Source organism: Bidens hawaiensis, unplaced genomic scaffold (genome assembly GCF_021521415.1).
Source record: "Bidens hawaiensis isolate Kalapana, Puna unplaced genomic scaffold, B.hawaiensis_p1.1 tig00014404_1, whole genome shotgun sequence".
Taxonomy (NCBI): domain Eukaryota; kingdom Viridiplantae; phylum Streptophyta; class Magnoliopsida; order Asterales; family Asteraceae; genus Bidens; species Bidens hawaiensis.
Window position 1 is genome coordinate 175,653 of NW_027492246.1, and position 21,812 is coordinate 197,464.

General features: G+C 35.3%; 2 protein-coding genes across 2 annotated transcripts; one reads left to right on the forward strand and one right to left on the reverse strand.

Annotated features, from left to right (window-relative positions):
* Window positions 1-1,399: 1,399 nt before the first annotated feature.
* LOC143546600 (lipoxygenase 2, chloroplastic-like) lies at window positions 1,400-12,702 on the forward strand. The gene is made up of 8 exons (XM_077038235.1): window positions 1,400-1,801; window positions 3,270-3,535; window positions 8,381-8,618; window positions 8,956-9,273; window positions 9,379-9,464; window positions 9,609-9,719; window positions 10,501-11,066; window positions 11,833-12,702. Exons 1-8 carry the CDS (start codon window positions 1,444-1,446, stop codon window positions 12,590-12,592), a joined length of 2,703 nt encoding a protein of 900 aa, XP_076894350.1. The 5' UTR covers window positions 1,400-1,443; the 3' UTR covers window positions 12,593-12,702.
* Window positions 12,703-12,785: 83 nt separating this feature from the next.
* LOC143546563 (beta-glucosidase 24-like) lies at window positions 12,786-16,033 on the reverse strand. The gene is made up of 13 exons (XM_077038210.1): window positions 15,848-16,033; window positions 15,688-15,757; window positions 15,543-15,601; window positions 15,250-15,325; window positions 14,981-15,058; window positions 14,810-14,897; window positions 14,093-14,345; window positions 13,900-14,015; window positions 13,590-13,807; window positions 13,457-13,488; window positions 13,276-13,378; window positions 13,043-13,151; window positions 12,786-12,960 (listed from the first exon to the last, which is right to left on the reverse strand). The coding sequence occupies exons 1-13, from the start codon at window positions 16,031-16,033 to the stop codon at window positions 12,786-12,788; spliced, it is 1,563 nt and encodes a 520-aa protein (XP_076894325.1).
* Between the last annotated feature and the right edge of the window lie 5,779 nt (window positions 16,034-21,812).

Here is a 21,812-nt window from a genome sequence, read left to right on the forward strand (position 1 = left end):
TTCATGAAAAAACCACAATCAAGCCAGTAAGGGTATCCTCATGGAAGAGTCACTATCAACACCTCATGTGGGATAACTAACTATACGCTTTAGCATAACTATTCATTAACTTAGTGTTAACTAACCTTTACGTATGCACACGAACCCCCATTTAAAACAATATAAAAAGGACTATAGTCATTTGAATCACTGTTTCGAGTTAAGTTTTACATTATTCGACTCGTATCCTTCTTTTGTTCAAAAGTCCTAAAACATCGGTTTGAAATTCGAAAAAGCATTTAACGATGTTAAGTGTTTTTTAACGGAGGTCCATTAAGAAAAAAATAGTCAAAGGGTTGGACCATGATAGGGATTTTTAAATGTGAGATTATTATTGACCAATATATAAAATATAGATTATTTATTTTCAATTTACTGTTATTAAACTGATTTTTTAAATTCTTGTATTGTTATTGAGATCCTTGTTACTCATCAAAAGCAATAATTTTTTTAACAAACACTACAAATTTCAACCTCTATCACTTACCACATAGAATTTAATTTCACATATCGTTTGTAACTTATTGATTTTTAATTTTGAATGGCCAACTACAACGGGCTGTTAAGGAACTCTGAACAGCTTATCATCCGCGTAAAATCTATCCTACCAAGTTCGAGTGCTCCTTATAATGGTGCCACCAATATTTCAAAGCGTCCACATAAGCTGGGATTTGAGCTTAAGCACCACCCCAGAAGGAAACATTAAGAAAAAAACCCATTGAATACCCCCACCAAAATGAAAGTGGCATTCATAACTTATAAGTAACAATTAAATAATGAGATTTTATATTAAAGTTAATAAAATAATTTTTAATACATTAATTGGTGATATTTCAAGTAAATGTTTTCATACAAACCTTATTTTCTATACGTACATGCATTAGTTTTTAACGCATATACATTTTAACTAATAAAAATAATTGAAACATGGTCGAATTTATATGATTTAATTAGAATATTTTTAAAACTTAGTTATTATTGTAAAGAGTTCTCTTATAAAACGTATATTTTTGGAATTTTAACGATTTGAAAAGGTGTGTATATGAATAGAAGAGGATTGTTTTGGATGATGTTGCAACTTGGAAAGTTGACCGTCGATATCTTCTAAATTGGTTTGCATGGCGGCTATACGAAAATGAATAATAGTACGTATAATACAGTTTTACTATTCAAATAATTAAATTATAGAGTTTATTTTTTTTCTAGATATTTATATAAAGTTATATTCATTTAATATCCTTTTGTCTCTTGCAATAAAATGAATGGAAGAGACTTCCTAGACATTTATCATGGGACCATTATTGGCATGTAACTTTCCATATATAATATGTAGATGGCTATTCAAAACTTATTCAAAACTTACAAGAAAAATTATTATCTACTCAAAATCAAAAATTAATAATCATGTTGAGATCTCACCACCAATCGGTACTCGGCACACCCGTCAACATACCGCCCCTCACCACACCGTTCATCACCACTGCCATCTTTCGACACACATTAACGAAGAAATGCTATCGTAGAAGTACTAGACACAAACCTAGTAACATAAAAGCCGTGATCTCCACTCCTGTTGAGAAGGTCACAACCGTTATAGGTGTTGACAAGTTCACAACCGTTACGGGTGTCGTCCATGTTCAACCGACCGTTAGTGGTGCCCTTGCGGGTGTGACCACGGGTCTTCTAGGAACTGTGGCTGATTGTGCTACTAATCTTTTTGGAAAGTCATTTTTGTTGGAGTTTGTTTCTGCTGATCTTGATTGTGAGTATACAATCTTCACATTACAAAAAATTTGTCACAAAAATTATTAATTTTTTTAAAAACTTCACCATGTTAGTTTAGTTGTGAAGGTTTGTAAAAAGGTGGCTTTTGTGTGTGTGTGTGTGTGAGAGAAGTCCTATGTTACAAAAAGTAGGTAAAGTGTGTGTTAAAGAATAAAGATATTATAAAAGTTGTCTTGAATGTTTGTAGGGAAATATAATTTGAACTCCAATTCTATATATAATAAATGGTTTTTAACAAAAGGTTAATAAGGGAGTAACATATCATTTAACTAAATTTGAGTAAAAGCCAATGATTCCTAGTTAATGGTTGATGCTTTAATTTAAAAATGGAAAGGCCTTGGGTTCAAGTCCCACCTATGATGGGTTTTCTTTTGAGGGTAGGCTCAAATACTCGAGAAATGAAGATGAGAGGGTGGGCTAATAACCCGCCAATGATCCAAATTAGCTTTAAAAAAAACTAAAAAATTCGTTAATTGTAAATGAAAGTAACGTGTATTTTTTAGTTAAATTTACAAAAATATTGATGCATTTTGAGGTAATTAAGTTAACTGCTTTTTTCCGTCATATTTTAATTTTGTTTTTAAGTATTTAAAATTTGAAATATAACTAAGTTAAAAAATTTTATTTTAATACTTTTTTTCAGTTTTTAGGGTGTTATCGTAGTTTTCTCTAAATAAAAACTATGAAAATCATTATAATTCCTCATTTCTTCTTTCTACCCGATTGGTTATATCTTTCTTTAAAAAAAATATAAATAAATGAATAAAGTTTTACAATTTTATGTTTTTAAGTGTTTTTTGCATGTTGCTATTTATTCGGGACCAGATGAATTATAACTGAACACAAAAATCTAAAAACAAAGTCGTTAAGAAAAGTATTCTAGCAAAACCCGTCTCCCTTATCTGTGGCCTAGTGGTAGAAAAGCTTGGGTTCTTTAGTGAAGACCCAAGTTTGATCCTCACCTGCGTCACTTTGGGTAGATATTGACAATAAATTATTTGAGCTAGGCTTTGCATCCCGAGCTCACCTGTGTTTCGTTTCACCGTGTGTTACGCCAAAGAGCTATGCTCTTGTGGCGGCACAATGACAGTCAAGTGACAGTTGGCGGTATAGTTTCCCGTAAGCCAATAATAATAATAATAATAATAATAATAATAATAATAATAATTGTCCTCGTATATAATTTTAATTTCAAACAAACAATGTAAACCTTACCTAACTTGGGGCAAAGCCAATAATGTATCGGCATGGTTTACTTGGATTGTTACATAAACAACTTTAATATATAACGGTTAAATATCCCAACGGTATCTTCATTCATTTTCCATCAGGATAACATAAGTGATCAGTCATATAATGTAAAGCAATTAAGATTTTGATTAAAGCAATTAAGATTTTGATTTAACTAAGCTTAATATGACTTCCTATTTGACATTTCTATGAAGCATTAGGAAAAGAAAAGGAGACGATTAAGGCATATGCGAGTTTTGACGGGTCAGATGATGGGAGTAAATTGTACAAATACAAGTTTGAGTTTAGCGTTCCTTATGACTTCGGCAATATAGGTGCGATACTAGTAGAGAATGAACTTCGCAAAGAGTCGTACATCAAGAATATTGTGCTTGACGACGGCAACGTGACATTTTCGTGTCAATCTTGGGTTCACTCCAAGTATGATAATCCTAATAAAAGAATCTTCTTCACGACCAAGGTGAGTTATATTTTAAAACACCATAGTTATTTATGTCTAAATTGTAAAAGGACCAATGATAAGTTTAAAGTCTAAGGGTATGTTTGGTTGGAGATAATGGAATGAAAGAGGAATGAAATAGGAGAAGGAATGGAATGGACAAAGGAATGAAATGGATTATTACATTCCTTTGTCTTGTTTGTTTAACCTATGAGAATAAAATGAATTATTACTTTATGTTATTTGATATTAAAAAAAATTGTATAAATTAAATAGAAATAATATTAACACTCCTATCTAAAAATACTTTTTACAAATATATATATATATATATATATATATAATGGCGATGGTGGTAGCTCCGACGACGAAAATGGTCGTGGCGGTGGCGATGGTGGTGGTGGTGGCGGTGGTCAAGCGGTGATAGCATTGATAGTGATGGCAATCGTGGTGGTGGTGGTCAGGAAAGACAGTCGTGGTGGCGGTGATAGTTAGGAAACGGCGGTGATAACGATTAGGTGGTTATGACGACGTTGTTGGCAGCGGCGGTGGCGGTGGTGGTAACGCTGGTGGTGGTGGCGGCGATGGTGGAAGTGGTGGTGGTGCCGATGGTAGTTGTGGCGGAGGTTGTTAGGTGGTGGTGTTGTTGAGAAAGTATGGTGAATGAGGGAATTGAATGAAAATAAAGAAGGGATGTGGGAATGAATGGTTTTGATGGAATGGGATTCCATGTGTAATGGATGATTCCATTTCATTGAGCAACCAAACACCACTTTTTTCATTCCCACGCAATGAGTCATTGCAATCATTCTGTCATTCCTGCATACCAAACGCTACCTAATGTTTGGTGAATCCTCAGACTTTACAGTCTTAGGATCGTTTTTATTTTATCCTTTTTGGATTTCCAAAAGGGTTTCTTTTTGTGTTTTACTTTATTAACCTTGAATCTCACATCCATTTCACTAGGTTCACTATCAGCTTGATCAGTCCTTAAATCAGGGCTACTAAAAGCTCCTTTTGGGGACTGACACTAAGCCGCCTTTGAATATCAATTTGTTGCTTGAACCAATGCTTGCAATGTCTTGTAAGGTGAGAAGAGTGACCACACACAAAATAGCACTTTCTCCTAGGAGTGCCATAGAACTCGTCTGAACTATAAAGTGATTGGTGCGGTGGGAAAGGTGATCCTTGGAAAGGAGCATGATTATAAAACGCATTTGTATAATATGGATCAACAAAATTTTGTTGATAATGACCATAGTAGTTGTTATCACAGAAGTTGTATGACTGATGATTTCTTAATTGATTGGTTGTTTGAGAAAATGATGGTTTATTTGGTGGAACATATTTACTTGAAGTACTTGCCTTTTCATTTTCAAAAACTTTACTTTCACTTGAATTATCCTCAGTCTCACAACTTGATGATGAATAACTTGATATGTTCACCTCAACAGGTCTACTTTCATTGACACATTTTTCAACAAAAGTGTGATCATAAACGGTTTCACAATCACAACTCGTGTCCGTTTCCACCGACCCACTTTCTTCAACACAACCTGCTTAACAAGATGAATCACCACTAGAATTAACAGTCACATGTATTGGAGCAGTTGCTTCAGAAGCTGGAGGAACAAATGTTACTGGTTTTTGTACATGACCAATTCCATATACCATCTCTTCCTCGGGAGGAGTGATATAACTAAAGTGAGGTAGGCTAGTGTAGTTATCATTCAACGGTGGAGGCACAGCTGAATAATCATAGCCTAGACCTGACTTTTGTTTAGCACTCCTTTGTACTTCAAGAATATCATTTAACTTACTAGATGCTATTTCAAATCTTTCAACTGCTTTTTCATGTTTCTCAGAAGTTGCTTTGTTTACTAAAAGCTCATTTTTCAAGTTTTCATTTTCATCTTTTAATTTTGAAACTATGTCTTTGTAATATACAACTTCTTGTTGTATTTGAAAGATTTTTAGTTTAAGATTTACAAATCGTGGTGAGTTTTAATCTTTTTGTTATAAATTTTGTCAGATTTAACATATTTGGTGTTCAGACTCTTTAGCTGTGAGTTCTCTTTTAAAAATACATCATAGTTCTTTCTGTAGAACTCAACTTTGTAAATGCAAGCCTGTGTGCATAAGTTTGTGTGAACCTCAGGAATGATAGGTCATGCATGAATATTTTCATCTGCAACACCTGTCCCAACTTTATTACTTGTCCCAACATTATTTTCTTCGGACTGATTGTTCATTCGGAGCTTATCATCAATTATTTCAAAAGACTTGATGGTAGAAGTCAACTTTGAGAGTGTCATGGTATTCAGGTATGTGGTTCTCTTGATAGTAACCACATTGATGTTCCATGTATAAGGCAGTGAATTCAACAACTTCATGTTGATCTCAGACAAACCATTTATGATACCGACACTTCTCATTTTGGTGACGAGTGACTCAAATCTGTTGATAAGAGAGGCAACCGATTCTCCTTTAATATGTGTAAATATGTCGAATTCTCCTTTTAACATTTTCTTTCAGCTTTCTCCCATATCTAGATTCCTCCAAGCTCAGGTTCATAAGACACTTTACCGAGTTGCTACAGTGTTCGCGCGAAGTGCTATAGTAGCGAGTTGCTACAGTTTTCGCGCGAAGTGCTACAGTACCGAATTGCTACATTACCCTATGGGCGAAGCGATTGCCACAGTACCCCCTGCGAAGCGAATCGATTGCTATAGTACCCGTGCGAAGCGAATCAGTTTGCTACAGTACCCCCGTGCGAAGCGATTGCTACAGTACGTGCAAATCGACTGCTACAGTACCCCCCCCCCCCGGCGACGTGACTGCTACAGTATCCGGAAGCGATGGCTAGAGTGATTTTTTTTTTGAGAATACAGCACCTGAACTTTCAAAAAGTCAAAAACAGTTTAGTCTAAAAACCTCTAAATTGGCCTAGATCTGAGTTTTTAGCCGAATCCGAGCTCAGACCCAAAAACTTAAAACACTAAAAACCTAGATTTGGTGATTCTCGGGTATTTCTAAAGTGTAAGGGACTCCAAAAGAAGTGAGTAACACGAAATCAACCTCAAATCCAACAAAAAACTAAGATCAAAACCCGAAAAGTTTGACCCAAAAACCACAAAAAGTCGAGTTGAAAGCTCTGATACCAATTATAGGTCCTCTAGATGGATCTCATAACTTTACTCTGATCAATCTGTGTTGTTGGTTAGCGGAAATCACAAACGACACTCGGATCTTGAATCTTAGTTTTGTTTATGTAAGAAGAGAGAAAAAGAGAGAAGTGGGTGAGAGAAAGAAACTTTATTTCCAAGAGTTATTTGTCTTGAGTTGTTGGAGTTGTAGTTGTGGAGAAATGGTAAGTGGCCCTTTTATATGGTTCCCATTTCTCCAAACTTTACATAATAAACTTACAAAAATAAACGTACCAAGTACGTACCACACCGACTAAAAGAAAACTAGAACGACATACACAATCCTAAAAACAATATAGAATATTGGCCCCATAGAATGAAATGAACAAGGGAATGAAATTAATCATTGTTATTTATTTGTCTTGTTTGATTAACATATAGGAATGAAATACATTATTATTTTATTTTGTTTGACAATCACAAATTAACACATAAATGAAATAGGAATGATAAAAATACTCCTATCTCAAAATAAAAATTACTAAAATAAAAAAATTGCAATGGCGGCATGGTGGCAACGGCGTGGTGGTCGTCAGGCAGTTACAGTGGTGGTGGTAGCAGTCAAGCGGTGGAGATAGTGGTGGTGGTAGGGGGGTTGGCTGTGGTAAAGAGGTTGTGGTGGAGGTCAGGCGACAACAATGGTGACGGTGGTGGATGCGTCGTTGGTGGCTGTGTTGATGGTCATGTGGTGGTGGTTGACAGGTGGTTGTTGTTATTGTTGCCAAGTAATGTTGTTATTGTTGTCAGATAGTGTTGTCGAGAGAGTATGGTGAAAATGAATGAAATGAAAAAAAAAAGAGAGGGGGGGGGGGGTAAAGGAATGCTTTTGATAGAATGAGATTCCTTGTATAAGCACTGATTTCATTTCATTAACCAACCAAACACTCAATTTGTCATTCCCTCACAATGATTCATTCAATTCTCTATATCATTTCTGTACACCAAACGCTACCTAAAAGAACTTTAAAGAGAGATGTCTCTATAAGCTCATATTCGGTTATAACAACCGAGCATCAATTTTTTTACCACAACCTATTCGAGTTTAGTGGAACGCCTCTGTATAGCCTAGTTATATATCCATATCTTAGGTGGGGTTACAATCGTCCATTGTTAGTTTGGCACTTGAGGATGACGCCAAACCGTTCCAGGGAAACCGATTGACTCATAAATTAAACCCCCTGACTTGCTTACCAGGAGCGTTGCGAGCAATAGAAAGGTTCTAACATGAATATCTCTAGTGGAAGTCTGGGAGAAACCCCGCGTGCTAGACCAGAAGGTCTTTGGCAACAACATAGAATCTATACTAGATTTTTTTTTTAAGATTGAAAATCATTATCGTCTAATTGTTCATGTTGTTTATGATTACATCGAAACAGAAGGCAAACGGGCAACAAGCTACGCCACTACCCAAGGGCATCTTAAATTTTAAGTAATACAATTATACTTATTGTACAACACTTTATGCATGTTTTTAATAGTTAAGTGTTGAGGATTCCGTATTTGTAACTCGGATTATCTAAGAGTGGTATGCGTTTTAGTTAGAAACTATTTGGTGGTTCTTCAAATAAATCAATCGGATAAACCTAAGACAAAATCAATAACAAAATGTTAAAAGAGTCCCGTTATATTTAAAATAAGTCCGTGTGGTTTTCTGAAACAGTTATATTTACCATCGGAGACACCGGTGGGGTTAAGGTCTTTAAGGGAGAAAGATCTCGAGTCTCTTCGAGGCAATGGTGAAGGAGAGCGCAAAACATTTGAAAGGATTTATGATTACGATACGTACAATGATATTGGTGATCCTGAAACCAGCTCAGATCTATCTCGCCCAGTTCTCGGTGGTGAATTGCATCCTTACCCTAGGCGTTGCCGAACTGGTCGTGAAATGGTCTCCACAGGTACATACACATACTCAGTTCATCACTTATAATCTATTACTTAACATGTTCATTGTTTTTAATTAAAAAGTTATAGCAATACTATACTCAAATTAAAGAAATAAAATATTTGTTTTATGGTGTATTTTCTTATTAATGTTATCGTATGAAAAGTTAACTGTATAAAATCGTTTGAGAGAAGTTGGTTTAAAATTAACCAATATGTTTAAAAGGATGGCACCATATGCTTTAAAACTTGCAATTACTTCAAACTCTTAAAATTATGTAAAATTTTTTTTTCATCTCATATGTATTATAGTATGGTATGGATAAACTGAGAGCTTTTGTGAAATTTCAGAACCATGGTCTGAGTCAAGGAAGGTGGTTCCATTTTACGTGCCGAGAGATGAAGATTTTTCAGAGATAAAAGAGGTAACATTTGGGGCAACCACATTGTTTTCGGTATTAGAAGGAATTATACCAATGCTAGAGTCCAGCTTAACAAACCCGAACAAGGGTTTTTCGTCATTTAGAGACATTGAGTCACTTTATGAAGAAGGTGTTGATGTTGATCTCCCTACCGATGGACTTCTAAATTTGTTACAAAGACTTGTTAATACTATAACCAGTGCTGCAAAAGATTTATTGCAGTTTGAGACGCCTCGAATAAAAGAGAGTAAGCTTGTTATTTCAAAATTTTCAACAAAGACATGCACTAATGTTTGATTTTGGATTATTGATTCTTGATTTATATATATGGTTTGTTGATTTGCAACTTCAGAGGATCCGTTTTCTTGGTATCGTGATGAGGAATTTTGTCGACAAACACTCGCTGGTCTCAATCCGTATAGCATACAATTAGTCACGGTGTGTTATAAACAAACTTCTTGAATTATTATGTTTTAAATCATAAAAATATATGATTTAGTAGCTATATATATTTTAAGCTTTTAACAATATTCTTTGAAAAGAATTGAAGAATTGAAGCTAATTGTTTGAGCAAATATGTAGGAATGGCCATTGATGAGCAAGCTAGACACTGAAATTTATGGGCCAGCTGAGTCAGCAATTACCAAAGAGATTGTAGAGCAAGAGATAAAAGGTTTCATGACTCTCGAGGAGGTAATATAATAGCAAAATACATACTGAAATCATGTATCTATTGCATTTTTAGAGAATTCTAAATAACATAAAAACTCTATTGGTTAGTGATACTTTCTGAGTGAGGTTGATTTACTCTCATGTGTTAGGTCTAGGACGGTCTAACATAGCCTAGTTTGCCTGCCCGAATTGACACGATTTTTTTGGCACAAAAAAAATTATACTTTTTGTGTGTATTGAATAACTATAAACCATATCTCTTTATATATATAGACTACAACATACATAAAAAATAATGAATTAATGATAACACATTAACAACTATTTCAATATACAAACTATGAGATAGAATAATAACTAGCAAACAAACTTAAAGAAAAATGGTAAATCAAATAATAATAATCACATTAGATAACTAAAGAGGCGTCAATAGGCACACATGATACGACAGGAATGCAAACTCCATGTGGCATACTAATATTTTTTATGATTAATAAAATCCTATAGCAATACCATACTCAAATTAAAGAAAATAAATGTTCGTTTTTTTATGTTGTAAATTATTTTTTTATAAAAATATTCATCTATGAAAAAGTTATGACGTTGGGTGGGGGGGGGGGGGGGAGGGATTGGCTTACAAGGTCAACAATATGTTTAAAGTGATTGTATCATATGTTTTAAAAGTCGTGATTACTTAAACTCTTAAAATTATATGAACTTGTCTTTTCATCATTTTTATGTATTACAGTATAGATAAACTCGGCTAACAACTTATAGATTTTTTGTTTGTTTTTGTAAAAAGGCATTGAAAAAGAAGAAACTATTCTTGTTGGATTACCATGATCTCCTCTTACCTCATGTTAACCAAGTAAGTGACATTCAAGGGACAACTCTTTATGGTTCAAGAACCTTAATGTTTCTAACATCAAACGGAACACTGAGACCACTAGCGATTGAGTTAACTCGCCCACCAAACAACGGGAAACCACAGTGGAGGCATGTGTACACACCAAGTCGCGAGGCTACTGGTGCGTGGCTTTGGAAGCTAGCCAAGGCTCATGTTCTTGCTCATGATTCTGGTTATCACCAACTTGTTAGCCATTTTTTAAGAACCCATGCTGTTGCTGAGCCTTACGTAATTGCCACCAACCGCCACCTCAGCAAAATGCACCCGATACAAAGCTTATTGTGTCCTCATCTTAGATACACAATGCAAATTAATGCCTTAGCTCGACTAGCTCTCATTAACGCTGGTGGTACTATCGAGACATCTTTTTCTCCTAGAAAATATTCTATGCAACTTTCCTCTGATGCATATAAACTATGGCGGTTTGATCACGAGGCACTTCCAGCTGACCTAATTAACAGGTAATATTTTTAAAATTACATAACCTTGAAAATGAGTGGTTAAACCTTAGTAACGTGAGCCTCTAAGTGACCTGCATGAGACAATGATGAAAGTGTTACGATTTAGTGATTTTATTTATTACACAGTAAAAAATGAGAAAATCATGAAAATATCCGCCCTATTTTACCAATACGTAGGCCTATAGAAAAACAGAACGGACACAAATGGTGCATGCTCGTTTGTTTAACTTTAACCGAACAATTATCGACCACAAACAAGTAAACAATCAAGGTTTTCTTGTCCATGTTGTTTAAGAAAATGGGCGTGCTTGTTTGTGTCCATTCTTTAATAGTATAAACGAACACGAATGTAGACGAACGGACATAACATGGATGAGCAAAGATAATCAATCCAAAACCAACTAAAAGTAAACGTGAACAACAATATACGGGGTCTCAAACTAGACTAAATTGTATTGTGTCCAGACAATTTATATGAACACATTAACAAATGTAAACAAACTTTAACTAACAAGCATATATAAACTTAAACACACGAACATAAACGAATTTAAACGAACTAACGTAAGTGTAAGTTCACTAAAATATAAAAACGAAAGATAATTGTTTATGTTCGTCGTTTAACTAGACGAACACAAAAAAATATTCATGTTCGTTAGTTTAATAAATAAACGAACATAAATGAATGTTCTGCCAATACCCTTCCCTTCATTTTGTATATTACACAATTAGTGAAGTTAAGATAAATATTTTCCTTAATAAATAGGGGAATGGCAGTTGAAGATGAAAGTGCACCACATGGTTTAAAACTAACGATTGAAGACTACCCATTTGCCAATGATGGTCTACTTCTTTGGGATGCCATTAATCAATGGGCTACAACATACATCAACCACTACTACCCGCAACCGAGCCTTATAGCATCCGACACCGAACTTCAAGCATGGTGGACTGAGATCCGAACCGTTGGTCATGGAGACAAAAAAGATGAACCATGGTGGCCACAACTCAAAACACAAAAGGATCTTATCAAAATTGTCACAACAATAATGTGGGTGGCTTCTGGCCACCATTCAGCGGTCAACTTTGGTCAATATGATTTCGCGGGTTACTTCCCAAACCGACCTACTATTGCAAGAACTAAAATGCCTAACGAAGATCCAACCGTTGAAGAATGGGAAGCATTTATTAGTAAGCCCGAGGATGCGTTATTGGATTCCTTCCCTACTAAAATTCAAGCTACCCGAGTTATGTCCATTTTGGCTGTTTTATCGACCCATTCACCGGATGAGGAGTATATTGGTACAAACATAGAGCCCGCTTGGGCGGCTGAGCCGGCTATAAAGGCCGCATTTGAAAAGTTTAGTGGTCGGTTGAAGGAGCTTGAATCTATGATAGACTCAAGGAACCATGATCCTAACTTAAGGAACCGAAGTGGGGCCGGGCTCGTGCCGTATCAACTTCTCAAACCGTTTTCTGAACCAGGGTTGACCGGAAAGGGTGTTCCGTATAGCATATCTATTTAACTATCTTCAAATTTCACATTAAGATGGTAACATTACATACATGATTATTAAACTTTTGTAATAAATGATATGTAGCAAAAAACAAAGATTAATTCATTATTCATTGTAGACTTTCATTGGTAAACCATAACAGGATATGCATCTCTTATTCAAAGAGAAATACAACTTAACATATTTAGTATATTTCGGGTTTCTAGCCTCGAATGCGTAGGAAATTGGTGAACCAAGTGGAAGAAAACTTTGGATATCGTCTCAGCTCGTTCCCGTAATCTACAAAATGTAGCCCGAACCGAACCGCATAGCCACGGTCCCATTGAAAGTTGTCCAGTAATGACCATGCAAAGTAGCCTTTAACATTCACCCCTGCACTATATTCATCCAACAACTTTGTGTCATTATGTTTCTAAATAAAAATATTTCATGGTTAGTTTTTAGGTTAATATAGTTTACTTGATAGCTTGTAGAAGCTTTTGGAGATGACCAACATAGTATTGAACCCTGAAATCGTCTTGGAGAACCGTTCGTAGGGATAACGATGAATTGCTAGTCTCGTCAACTCCTTCAAGAAAATATAAAGTCTTATATAAGCAAAAAATGGAACCAGAAGTATTAAACTAACAAAATACATGAGATTTTGGAAGAAAAATACTTAAAACGATGGTAATATATTACGAAGTACATACCGTTTTGTGTAATGTAAATTGTGGGATTGTTGTAATTGTTCTTAATGTAGATGAGAAGGTCGTGCAGCCCTTGCGGGTATGATCTAAGCCACTCTGTTCCGCCCTGCAATCAAAGTCGGTTTGCTACTCATTTTAATCTTGTTTACTTCAAAAAATAAGGTTTAACAATAGAAATTACTACCTTGTTACCAATTGGAACTCCATTCCTTTCAACTGTTAAAACAAAAAAAAAGCCCATTAAATGTTGTATACATGATGAATACGCGTATATGGTAATATGACTTATACTATACAGTTCGTTCTAACATACATACTTGATAATCTAGCTTGAGCATCCGATGATCGGGTCATGTTATCAGTGACAGCCTCAGAAACATGTTGCACATAATTTGCAGTGTAGTAGTTTAATCCGCGGAAATCTAGGGAGTTCCTCAATGTGTATGATTCTTCTGTCGTGAATCGAGGTAATCTATTCAAGACGTTGGTCCGCATAGCCTCAGGGTATTCCCCAAATGTAAGTGGATTCATAAACCTGCCAGTGAAAGTCAGTTTTATAGTAATGGACGGATATTACATGTGATTTTTTTGTCATTAAAAGTCAGTTTTCTAGTAACGAGTACTTACCAACCAAACTCAAAATCTATTGCACGAAGTGCAGCGTCCCGATGTAATTTCTCATCGGAGTATGGCACCATCCATCGTGTCACGAGTGATATTCCGATTTTGCCCCTTTGAGGTCCCTGATATTGTTTCAACGTGTCAAGTAGAAGGACACATCATACATAGTAGACATAAAAGATTAGACAAAGGTTGTAACCTTATATATATCATGGTACAACTTAACCGCCGCAGCGTGGGCTAGAAGCAGATTATGGGTAACGATATACGGCTCGATTCCTGAATCGCCAGCGGAGCAGTTACCGACAAAGTGAGAACATCGTCCAGGGGCGTAATAGCCTTTTTCGTAACCTCCTACACTGTAGCTCCATGGTTCGTTTAGAGTGATCCAGTACTTGACCCGATCACCAAATCTTCTAAAACATAGCTCAGCAAAATCGCGAAAATCATTGCTGCATGCATGTAGTTAATTAGTTTTATATTAGATAATGATAAAGAGACGCCACCCCAAGTCTATACATCAGTGTCTCTCTGTCACATTATACAAGTCATATAACAAAGTGGAAAATGGTCATCCAGACCGTATGACTTTGCTAGTGGTCACATCATTCATTTCTGTGTTAGTCAAACACATCTTATGACCCGTATGATTAGGTGAACACCATGCCATAAAGCCCCTCATATGACCCGCATGATCATTTTTTAGCCTGTCATACGACCTAGATGACCATTTTTGCATGTTATACAGTCCACAAGATCATATATATGGACTGTAAAATGTCAATGGTTTGTGAATACTGTGTCCGTGGTGTTTCTTTAGCTAAAACCTTTTTATATTAAAATTAAAAAGCATGATTTTAAGGTTTAATTTCATGTCACAAATTAATAATTTGTTTCTTTATGGTCAATTACTTACACAATACGGGAACTCAAGAAGCCTCCATACTCTTCTTCTAGAGTTTGAGGAAGATCCCAGTGAAATAGAGTAACAAAGGGTTCAATATCTATATATCACAAAAAACAAAATATTCAATTATGTAAGTGTGATATAATATGAATTTAATTTTTATAAGTTAGAAATTAGAACCATTTGAGCGTAATTCGTTTATGAGATTATTGTAATATGAGATTCCATGCTCATTAACACCACTGCTTATTCTCCCAACTGCAACAGTATGAATATTACATTTTAAAATTGACACAATCAAGTTCTAATTGATATATATACAAAATGTGTCATATTCTTACGTTTTAGGACCCGGAGAAAAATGTAATTTGTTTTACAAAAAGTTTCCGTTTTAGAATATGCTTTAGGCCAAAAAAACGTTGAGCCGACTCTGATATCGATTTACTTACGTGGTATAACTCGAGACCATGAGATTGAGAAACTGTATGCATCCATGCTCATTTGCCTTAACATCTTCACATCCTCCTTTAAATACAAAAATTGCATTTAAAAAAAGGTAACAAATTTCATTTACAAAATTTAATGTTTTAAAAACCAAACCGGCCTGTCTAGAGTGGTTACACCAAAAACCGTCTGTGTCATGGTTTGGTTTAACCACCAGATTTTGCTTGAACCAGACAATACATTTAACATTTGATTTTCAAAACACCGATAAAATGCGCATAGGAAAAAAAAAAAAAACCTTGTATCGGTGGTAACTGTCAGTGGCCGTAATTGCGTTACTGTGATCAGCAATCTTGTCTAAGATTGGAATCGTTAACACAAACACGCACGTTAAATACATATATATTCGAGCAATAATTACATGTTAAATGTAAACAACTTACCAGGATGTCTTCGAGCACAAGTATCCCATATACTTGGAGCTCTACCATCATCATTTGCTCCACCCTCATTCTTTAAATATAATCAACATATATAACTAACAAGCACATTATAAATATCGCAAATTTTTAATAAATATAAAGTTAATTATAACTAAATTACCTGAAATGAAGAAGACGCACAACCGAAAGTAAATTCACTAGGGAAACTAGACCGGTTTATAGTAGCTAAAGCCCAGTTGGGAGGTAACCCAACACTAGATATTGCTTCCAATCCTTTAATATTTGAAAACACATAAATAATTGTTGTTATGAGTCCAAGAATCACAGCACTAGCTTCTAAATGCATTTTTGTTCACTAGTTTAATTTTTTAAAATTAGAAAATGTATATAATTATAGTGTTTTCTGTTAAACAACCCGAACCGATGAAAACACAAACAACATATTTTTAATGCCGAGTTATAGTATGATGGTTGTTGATCTTTGCTATGTATGATGGGAAGCCCAGGAAACGTGGGATTATCTTGAGATCAATGAAATGCATGTCCTATCTACCTTAGTTAAATACATGATCTACCTACTTTTTATCATTTGTGTTTATAATCATATGTATATGTATGTATTGTGTATAACCGTATATATTTATATATGTGCATTCATGTTTTATTTATGTTCATAAATCATTCGTCAAAAAATGTACGTGAAGGATTTGTGTAGTAATTACTAGGAGTGCCAGTCGTGTTACGTTTCAGTTTTAGGATCAATGTCAAACCAACCATAACCTGGATACACTTTATAATCTTGTATTCCGCAGAGTAACCTTTTAAGTTTTAACTAGAGGTTGCAAATAGGTTGGGTTGGGTCGAACGGGTCATGGTTCGAATGGGTTTGGGTGGAAACGGGTTGTGTCAGAATGGGTCAACTAAAAAAAGAGTTGTTTTGGTTTGAATCAGAATAGGTTAGGGTTGGAACGACTCAGAACGGGTTTCAAGGTTTTTTTTAACAAGAATAGCGGCGGAAACATTTTAGTATTTTTAAATTTTTTGTTTTTTATTTATATTTTGTGTTATGATTTTTTTATTTTTATTTTTTTGAATTTTTTTCTAAAGGGTTTTCTATTAAGATCAAAAACCTCTCAAAAAAATATTCAAAAATAATAATAAAAAAAATCATAACTCAAATTATAAATCAAAAACAAAAAATATATAAAAAACTAAAATGTTTCATCCGTTGTCCTAGTTTCATAAAACACAAAAAGACCACCGAGAAATCAAACCAAAACCGAAAAATCGACGGAAATTAAACAAAAAGCCAAAACCGAACCAAATCAATCGAAATAAAAAGTTGATCAAAACGAAACCAAAAAAATTGAAACCGAACAAAAACGAAACTAAAAAACGAACAAAAGCGAAACAAAAAACTAAAAACGAGTCCGGAATAGACCAAAAGAAACTAAAATCCAACCCGTCCTTTGTGAAAACTCGTGTTGGCTTGAAACCCGAACCGAACCGAACCCATTCCAATCTCAAACCTGTTAAGTGCCGAAACCTATATCGTGCGGAAACCCGTTCCGATCTGAAACCTGCCGCATTTCCTTAGGACACTAACCCACATAGACCCATTTTTTGAATATCTCATTTTGACCTAAAAATAAAAAGATGAAATTTCAAATGACTCATTTTAACCCATATAATTAAAATATCTGACTCAAACCAACCCATTTAATTTTTAAAACAACCCAAATTAACTCATTTGAAATGGTTTGGGTCAAGATTGCCACCCCTAGTTTTAACTGATTTTTGTCTAAACGATACAAAGGGTTTACATATTGTAAGTGGGTTGATATGTAGTAAACGAGTTGTAATCAAGTGGTAAATGTGTTCAACATAACACAACTAAATCATAAATACACACAATAAATGAGGTAAACGAGTCAAACAAATGGATAGGTCGGTCGACCTGCTAATTAACGAGATGACATGTTGACATTTTTAATTAACCAGTTAAACATGTCTAACCCCAACATAATCAGTTTATAAATTGTGTAATATAAAAACAGAATATTTTCATGTCACGTGCGATCTCTAATATTAGAGGCATACAAAAAAAGGAGGTTTCGGGAAGGTGAACCGATACTGAAACCTATGCAGTTAAATGAATGGTTTTGTAATATTCAAAACATCATAAAATTTCTTGTTCTCAAATGAAAATCAAGTATATCATGAATTCATAAATCTTTTTGTACCTTTGATTATTCTACACAATCTAAATACAATACAAGCATTACATCTTTCATCACTATTGCACTGGTATCATTAAATACTAGCACGATTAAGAAGTTCAAAACAACTTAAATACTGGGCATAACATACAACTATTTAAAAGTAAACCTTTTCAATTTAGCAATGAACACAATCACCTCGACATATACCATGTCTTGCAAGCTTTCAAGAGTGAAAAAAAGCATATCTCGCATGATGGTTGAGAAGTAAAGTGCCACACAATATCCAAAATCCGATGGGGAAACCAGTGGCACCACCTATATAAAACCATTTCGAAAGATCATCTATTTCTTTCTCGTCATCCTCACTTTCAGCTACCATGGGTGGTACTTCTGAACCTTTATCTCCCGGACAATATTTGTACAATGGAAGTCCACATAGTTCTGTATTTCCTGTGTATCTTGAAGGTTCAAAGGACTAGAGTTGAGTGCTAGATGGAATTCTCCCTGACAAGTTATTATATGAAACGTCAAGATAACCTAATGAGATCATTTTGGACATACTTGAAGGCATTTCTCCTGAAAGATTGTTTCTTGATAAATCCAAAGCTATAAGGTTACTCATATCACCAATTTTCCATGGAATATTCCCATCTAGCTAGATCATTATTTGACACATTCAGTGCAACCAATCCATGGAGATCAACTAGTTCTAGCGCGAAACCCTCTTGATTGTACTGTGAATATAAAACTCTATGTACATTTTTTCGGTTAAAGAATCTTCCTTGAACCATTGTAGTAAGATTATTAATGCATGAGGGTATGGTTCCATGAAGATTGTTAATTTACAAATCTAGGATTTGAAGATTTTCAAGTTGACATAATTGTAAAAGGATGTGTCCAAGGAGTTTGTTTGATGATAGGCTAAGAACATACAACTCTGGTAAGCTTTCCCCTATCCAAAGAGGAACGTTACCGGTAAACTTATTGGCCCCTAAATCTAAAAATGTTAATTGCGTGCAATTTTTTAATGACAAAGGCAATTCACCAGAGAGGTTGTTGTTGTATGAAGATAACACCTGAAGCTCAGTCAAATGTTCAATAGAGATAGGAAGCCTTCCAGATAGACTGCTATACCCAAGATTAAGAACTTCAAGTCCTATGAAATGCCACAGACAGTCTGGAAGTTTTCCTGTAAATGAATTACGCTATAGGTCTAGATATCCTAAAGACCCAACGGCAATTTGACATAAAAAGGACAATCCTCCATGGAATTTTTTTCTGGAAATATCTAGAAACTCTAAGCCAGATGGAACCTTTGTTCTATGGCCATAAAATTTGTTAGAACTCAAATCTATTACTGAAACATCATTAGGATCAAGGTTGGATAGCAAATCTGGTACCTATCCACTGATGTTGTCGGCTGAGAGATTCAAAATTGAAAAGGCCAGTTGTTCCAAAACTCCACAAGAACAGTGTCAAGAATTCTATTACTTGCAATATTAATGTGGGTAAGATTTTTAATATTTTGAATCCATTTAGGAAAGCGAGGCCCTAGGCTGTAGGAGCTCAAATCAATAAATTTCATAAGAAATGTCTAACATGTGAGCTGTGTTAATAACTCCTTTGAGTGAGCTGTTTGAAAGATTAATATCACGAAGCTTTGATTTGTTGAAGGATGATTCTAAACTCCTCATGTAGCACGTGGGTTTCTCATGCACATGCATGTTTATTATTTAATTTTGTTATTTAAGTTTGTTTGAATAATTCCTTTGTTTTTAACGTTGTAACTTACCCAGTCTTCAGGAGGTTAGTTGCTAGGTTGTTATCTCTAGTTATTTAAGAGATCCTTTAGATCTCAAGTTTGTACGCTCTATTTTTCATTCAATAATAAGAAAGAAACCCTTTGCTGCCTTTCTTGATCTTTATTCATCACAAAAGCCAACAAATTTGTGGTATCAGAGCACCAGTGCTCTCGAAATCGAAAAACCTTAATACGAAACCCTAGATTGCTAACCTCCTCCCTCATGGCCGATCACACCAGTGTTCTCCTTGCTGCTCAGACTCCAATCCCTGTGTTTAAGGGTGAGGGTTATGAGTTCTGGAGTATCCGGTTGAAGACTATTCTCAGATCAAGGGACCTATGGGAATTGGTAGAATCCGGTATTGATGACAAAGATACGATTGCAAGAAAGAAAGATGCTTATGTGATGGCCATCATTCAACAGGATGTTCATGAAAATCTATTCTCTAGAATTGCTGCAGCAACTTCTGCAAAGAAACCTAGGGATCCTTGTAGTCCCATGAAGAAAGAATCAATAGCAGAATCTTTGTGAAGAGTGAAAAGAATGAAGAGCAGGCTCTCCAAGTGATGAATGATAGACCACTACCAGGTCATAGCCCCAATAAAGGTAGGGGTCGCTGCATGAACCGTGGAAGAGGAGGCAAAAGCTTTGATAGAAGCCGAGTACCTCAATATACCATATGCAAGAAATATGGACATTACACAAAGGATTGTTGGTACAATGAAGATCAACAAGTTAATGTGGCTGCTGAAAGTAAGGAAGAGAAGAAGGAAAGCCCCTCGGATGATCAAAGGCTGTTTATGGCATATGTACCTAATCTTTAGTTTTCCTTGATGACTCAATCTGCATCACAAGGTAACAAATCATGTTTTTGGTTTCTAGACTCAGGGTGCTCAAACCATATGAAGAGCCTAAAAGAAAGCTTTGCACACTTAGATGAGTCATTTAATTTAAGTGTGCATCTTGGGGATAAAAAACAAATACAAGTAAAAGGGAAAGGTACTGTAAAAATTGACACATCAAATGGCAACCATAGGCTATTGGATGATGTATATTATGCCCCTCAACCTGAGTATAACTTACTTAGTGTTGGGCAACTAATGAGAAAAGGCTATTCCCTTTTATTTGATGATGACAAGTGCACTATCAAGAACAAACAAACAAGAATCATTCTCATTACTGTGATGGTGTCGAATAACAACATGTTCCTGGTTGATGCTTCCAAAGCCGGAGATACACACGTTGCTGCCCATAAAGAAACAATTGAAGCTGATCCAACCACGTTACTTTGGCACTCAAGGTATGGTCACTATAATACATTTGGTTTAAAGCAACTACATGACAAGGGTATGGTACTTGGACTGCTGAGTATCAAACCCATTGAATCATGTGATGGGTGTGTTGTTGGCAAACAAACCCGTAATACTTTTGCTTTTAAATCATGGAAAGCCACAAAGAAACTTGAACTTGTCCATACTGATGTGTGTGAACCCATGCAAGTGCCAAGTCTTGGTGGAAGTCATTATTACGTATTATTTATTGATGACCTTACATGAATGTGTTGGGTCTATTTTGTGGCTAACAAATCTGAAGTTTTCAATAAGTTCAAATTATTCAAAGTTCTTGTGGAGAACCAAAATGACTACTCTATTAAGGTGTTAAGGTTGGATAGAGGTGGAGAATACCTTTCAAATGAATTCAATGCTTATTGTGATGAAAATGGCATTAGAAAGGAACTTACACCTCCATACACCTGAGTACAATGGCGTGTGTGAAAGAAAGAATAGAACCATCATGGGTCTGGCAAGAAGTATGTTGAAGCACAAGTCATTGCCAAATTACTTTTGGGCTGAAAGTGTTGCAACTGCAGTTTACTTAATCAACTTGGCTCCAACCAAAGCTCTTCAAAACAAAACTCCCCAATGCAAGGTTGGAACAATAGCAAGCCTTCGGTCCGCTATCTCGGGGTGTTTGGATGTTGTGCTTATGGTTTACTTCCATCACAACAGAGAAGAAAGCTTGACAACAAGTCTGAGAGGTGTATATTCATTGGATATTCTCAACAATCCAGTGGATATCGGTTGTACAATCATACAACCAA

What these genes read in the sequence shown, in the direction of transcription:
- LOC143546600 (XM_077038235.1), top strand. Translation starts at nt 1,444, where the DNA reads ATGTTGAGATCTCACCACCAATCGGTACTCGGCACACCCGTCAACATA. An exon ending in GTTTCATGACTCTCGAGGAG is followed by an intron (nt 9,720 to 10,500) that starts GTAATATAATAG and finishes TTTTGTAAAAAG; the next exon opens with GCATTGAAAAAGAAGAAACT. An exon ending in CCAGCTGACCTAATTAACAG is followed by an intron (nt 11,067 to 11,832) that starts GTAATATTTTTA and finishes CTTAATAAATAG; the next exon opens with GGGAATGGCAGTTGAAGATG.
- LOC143546563 (XM_077038210.1), bottom strand. Translation starts at nt 16,033, where the DNA reads ATGCATTTAGAAGCTAGTGCTGTGATTCTTGGACTCATAACAACAATT. An exon ending in ATGGTCTCGAGTTATACCAC is followed by an intron (nt 15,059 to 15,249) that starts GTAAGTAAATCG and finishes ATACTGTTGCAG; the next exon opens with TTGGGAGAATAAGCAGTGGT. An exon ending in TGTACCATGATATATATAAG is followed by an intron (nt 14,016 to 14,092) that starts GTTACAACCTTT and finishes AAACAATATCAG; the next exon opens with GGACCTCAAAGGGGCAAAAT.